The following is a 4662-nucleotide window of genomic DNA, read 5'->3' as shown; positions in this document are numbered from 1 at the left end:
TTTATTTTTTTTTTAGTTTTAGAGTTATGCTTGCGTGAGAATGACTGGTGCGAAAGCACTTTGATTTGTTTATGCACAAGATTTAGCGCTATATAAGTACCATTATTATTATTATTATTATTATTATTATTAATGACATCAAATAAAAAAGGCAATAAGATGCCCAATCTTCACATCCGTAAAACCAACCCCTGATCAATCCTTGAGAGTCTACTCCAAGTTTGTGTAAAACTGTAAATGAGAGAGAGAGAGAGAGAGAGAGAGAGAGAGAGAGAGAGAGAGAGTCTCAGTCAAGTTATTCGCAAATGGTTCAACAATGAAGTCGGTTCAAAGAAACCAATCGATAAAAACCAGTCGCCGGAAGTGTCGTAGTTGGCATGCCATCAGCGTAAACATTGCTGGAAAAGTCTTTTTTCTCACCAAAATCCATGTGGTGAGTTTTTCACTCTGCTTTGTAGCTGTGCGTATTTTCGGCATCCCAGAAAATGTTCAGGCACAATAGTGCAGTGGGCGCTGTTTTCGTCAAAGTTGACCATCTCAAAATGATAACACCGATGGTCTTTTTTTCACCCCCATTGTTACCCGGTACTTGTCCGGTAGCTTCATGCTGAGCAAGATCTGCTTTTGACAGATGGTGAACGAAAAGTTCTGCACATTATTTTGTTGTGGAAGTCGAACGGATGATAATCAAGGGAAACAAATTATATAGTATATAGATTTTTTTTCCATTTTCTTTAAGAGGAAGAAGAAGAGACCGAAAACTTGAAGCAGAAGAAAACGTGTCCACTCTCGCGAAGTTGAGCTTTGGAGCCTGTTATATTACAGTGTTTATTTCTCGTCTGTTAACACCAGTTTATGATTAAGCCATTGCTTTTTACACATCTTTTGTTTTCTATTTCACCCCAGGATTTAGCTTAACCATTCATTCTGTCCTTTCTTTGTCGTGTGATGCTTGATGCGATGTTTAGGGAACTCTACTTGTCTCTGTCGGCAGCTGTTTGAGGGGCTGTCTGAAGTGTCAGGCCTTTGCTCTTCATATCTCTCCCTCTTTCCTACATCAGCATTCCATGGGTGTACCACTGTTTTTTTCCCCCTGTATAGGTCTAAATTGAAGCTGGCTGATAAGATGCCAAATCAGTCTTTGTCTTGCTATGCATCAGTCATGTTGTTTGACTGCATAGTGCTGTCTCATTAGCCTATACACCACTGAGCAAAAGGTTGCAGAATAATTTCTGGTTTATTTGTTAATGCACTTTTCTTTTCTTTTTTTTTACCTATTATGTGTGAAGTATTGGTTGTTTTGACTGAAGCCAAAGGGCATGTATGTATGGTAAATGAGATTAAACAGTGTCTGCTGCCACCACCCACTCAAAGTTGTACAGTTAACAAAGATATAGAATATGTTTCTCTTTCTTCCATAGCGTACTTTTTGTGTTAAATTGTTTGTGACAGTGTTTGTTTATTTCTTTTGTTTGTTTGTTTGTTTTCTATTTCAAGTTTGCTTCAGAGCTTAGTGCAGAAGAAAATACTCAGACTTTGTCTTTGGAGATAAAATGTTAGATATAAGGCTTTAAAGGCTGGTTAACATTCAAGAAGTCCTCACAAAAGCAGATCATGACTGTGCTTTTCATTGAATCCAGTATGAAATTTCAATTGAAATAATTCTCTCAAAGGTGTATTGTTAAAATCAGAGCTACATATCTTGTCATGCTGTTTTAATTGACTTTTCAGTATATTTTCCATTGGCTTTCCATTATAGTTTCTGACAGATCTGAATCAGGAGAAGAGGAGTTCTCTTTGACCATAGAACAAGTCACCAGCACGGCACGCACAATGTCTGGCAATCTCTCAGTTGTTGCCTTTGAGGGTGAACTGAATGCCATCATCAAAGAGGTATGTATTTTTCATTTACTGTACATAATTGTATTTATTGTATGATTCCTTCTCTATTTCAAGCTCACTGTCGTACTATCTCTCTTCACAGACACAGATACACAAACACATACACACACACACACACACACACACACACACACACACACACACACACACACACACACACACACACACACACGCGCGCGCGCGCGCGCACGCACGCACGCACATGCACACATACATGCACACACACACACTTACTCATCTAACATCACATGTCTAGAAAGAAAGTTGAATGAAAGTACTACACATAGACAAAGACGTAAGTGCAAGCATGCCGACACACACATATTCACTTACAAAGTTACATACACACACACGCACACACACGTGTGCGCACGCACGCACACACGCGCACATACCCTACACACTCATACACACACACATACACACACACGCACACACACGTACACACGCACACACATGCACAAAATAGCAGTAAAATGCAACAAACAAACCCATACACACACACTCACACACACACACACACACACACACACACACACACACACACACACACACACATGCAAACACACACATCATACACATGTAATATGTATATATCAGTGTATGTGCATGCACATGTACACACAGAGACAAACACACACACACGCACACACACACACACACCGTACACATGTGATATATATATATATATGCATTTAACTCCATGACATTGCTAAGCATAAAGTTATTTTGATGGGAGTAATATTAAAACATTTCATGGCATAACCAGAAAAAAAAAATTCCTTGATGTGTCGGCAGTACCTGGATTTTGGCGGCTTTGATGGCACCTTGGCTGAGTTTGAACGTGAATGCCGAGCAAAGAAGAAGCCCATCAGCAACCTGGACAAGAGAGCACATGGAGATGAGAAACGAGCCATGGCTCAGGTGAGAGTTATTTTTTATTGTAATGTTAATGATAATTCATTTTATATAGCGCCTTTCCATGTAAATCATAATGATAATCTAATTCACACAAAACCTTTGTATATAAAACATGCTCGGTTGCGCAGTACATTGTAAAAACCGACAAGTAAAACACGCATCTCATCACTTCATTAAATGAATAATCTAACAATCATAACTCTCCACAAACACACATTCATTCATTTTGCCCCTCGCTCCTGGTGGAGCTTAGGCCATTGACGACCCCTTGCCATCGCACTCTGTTCTGGGCTGTTCTGGGCTGTTCTGGCCATTCCAGTCCAGTTGGTCCCTTTGCTGCTTCAGCTCTGCCTCGGTACCTCGCCTCCCGCACCACAAACACACAACCAAACACTAAAGTATGCCCAGACTCACCCAGATATCTTGACATTTCTCAAAGTCAAAACTGTGTTATTGAGTTAGGGATTTTTGGTGGGTTTTTTTTTTTTTGTTTTTTTTTTATAACTTTTTTTTTAATGTTATTCAGAAGTCCAGTTAATGTACATATATGTGTGTGTGTGTGTGTGTGTGTGTGTGCGTGCAGAGTCAGATGATGGAGTTTTTCCACGAGGGCAAGGGGGACCTGTTCTTCAAGCTGTGGAGGGAGTACCTGCCCCAGCCGGTGCAGGACAACGACCAGGTGGCACAGAAGCTGGAGTTCTACCTGAACATCTATTTCACTGTCTACCCCATCAAGTATAACCAGTCACAGGTAACCCTTTTATTCTTTCTTGCCATTTATCATTGTTTTATTCAGTCAATTCAAAAAGCAGTTTGAGCAAAATCTGCTCCGTGGACATAACAAAATGAAAACTGATGAATGTTTCTCATATATCTTATTGATAGCTAAATTCTGTATATACAAATGTAGAATCAACAAAGTAAAACCAACATTACAAATGTTCAAAAAAGACCTCAAACAGGCATATGAAATAGACAAGTATGCCTTTAACATAACTATGGAATATAACAAGTTTGTGGAAAAATGGGCACTTTATAACTGTTTGATACAAGATTAAGCTTTTTAATACTACCTTGGAACTTTGACATTGAACATATATTGTTTTGCTGTTATAGATTTGTCAGTACTTAGAACTTAATTATATGCCAACCCTATACTTTCTAATGCACAAAACATAAATTCTGTATCTGTAAACCTTTGTCTGAATAAAAAATGTTGGAAAAAAAAAAAAAAAAAATCTGCTCCGTGCATTCCTCAAGGCCAGAGATAGGACAGATTCTCTTTGTTGTCTTACTCTTTCTATTTTAGATGGTGTGGGTGCACAGAGAACTCAAATAAAACAACAGTTTAATTGCACATACTTAACCATGACCCACTAGTGCAGACTCCGGCAGGGGTCTGATTCCTGTCCTGTGCAAACTACTACCCGCCTATGTGGAGAAAACGAAAGTAGCTACGGCCGATAACCTCCCGAAATAGGTTACCTCCCCTAGATGGTGTGGGTGTGCAGAGAACTCAAATAAAACTCCATTTTGGGAATGTAAGTGGTGGTTGGGTGGGGTAGGGGTGGAGGTGTACGTTTACCATACCTTAAATCAGTATTGAATTAATTAGATCCCCTCAAATGCATTCATCAATCAAATCACACACAAACAGACACACACACACACACACTGACCTCCTCTAATTTTTTTTTTTTTTTCAGTCACAAATAACTTTTTCACTACACATACTTTACCGTGACCCACTAGTGCAGACTCCGGCAGGGAGTCAGATTCCTGTCCTGTGCAAACTACTATCCGCCTATAAGATTTCCTGTTTGTTATTTCAGTTAAAAA

General features: G+C 39.3%; 1 protein-coding gene across 1 annotated transcript in view; it reads left to right on the top strand.

Annotated features, from left to right (window-relative positions):
• Positions 1–358: 358 nt before the first annotated feature.
• The window catches only part of LOC143287347 (lisH domain-containing protein ARMC9-like), a 54679-nt gene continuing 50375 nt past the window's right edge, over positions 359–4662 (top strand). The window contains exons 1-4 of the mRNA XM_076595308.1: positions 359–433; positions 1760–1893; positions 2701–2826; positions 3407–3574. Coding sequence (XP_076451423.1) covers positions 1834–1893; positions 2701–2826; positions 3407–3574 — 354 coding nt within the window. The 5' untranslated portion in view covers positions 359–433; positions 1760–1833. The remainder of the gene's footprint in view (positions 434–1759; positions 1894–2700; positions 2827–3406; positions 3575–4662) is intronic.

This window comes from Babylonia areolata, chromosome 11 (genome assembly GCF_041734735.1).
Source record: "Babylonia areolata isolate BAREFJ2019XMU chromosome 11, ASM4173473v1, whole genome shotgun sequence".
NCBI lineage: Eukaryota > Metazoa > Mollusca > Gastropoda > Neogastropoda > Buccinidae > Babylonia > Babylonia areolata.
This window is presented reverse-complemented; position numbering and strand designations above follow the sequence as displayed.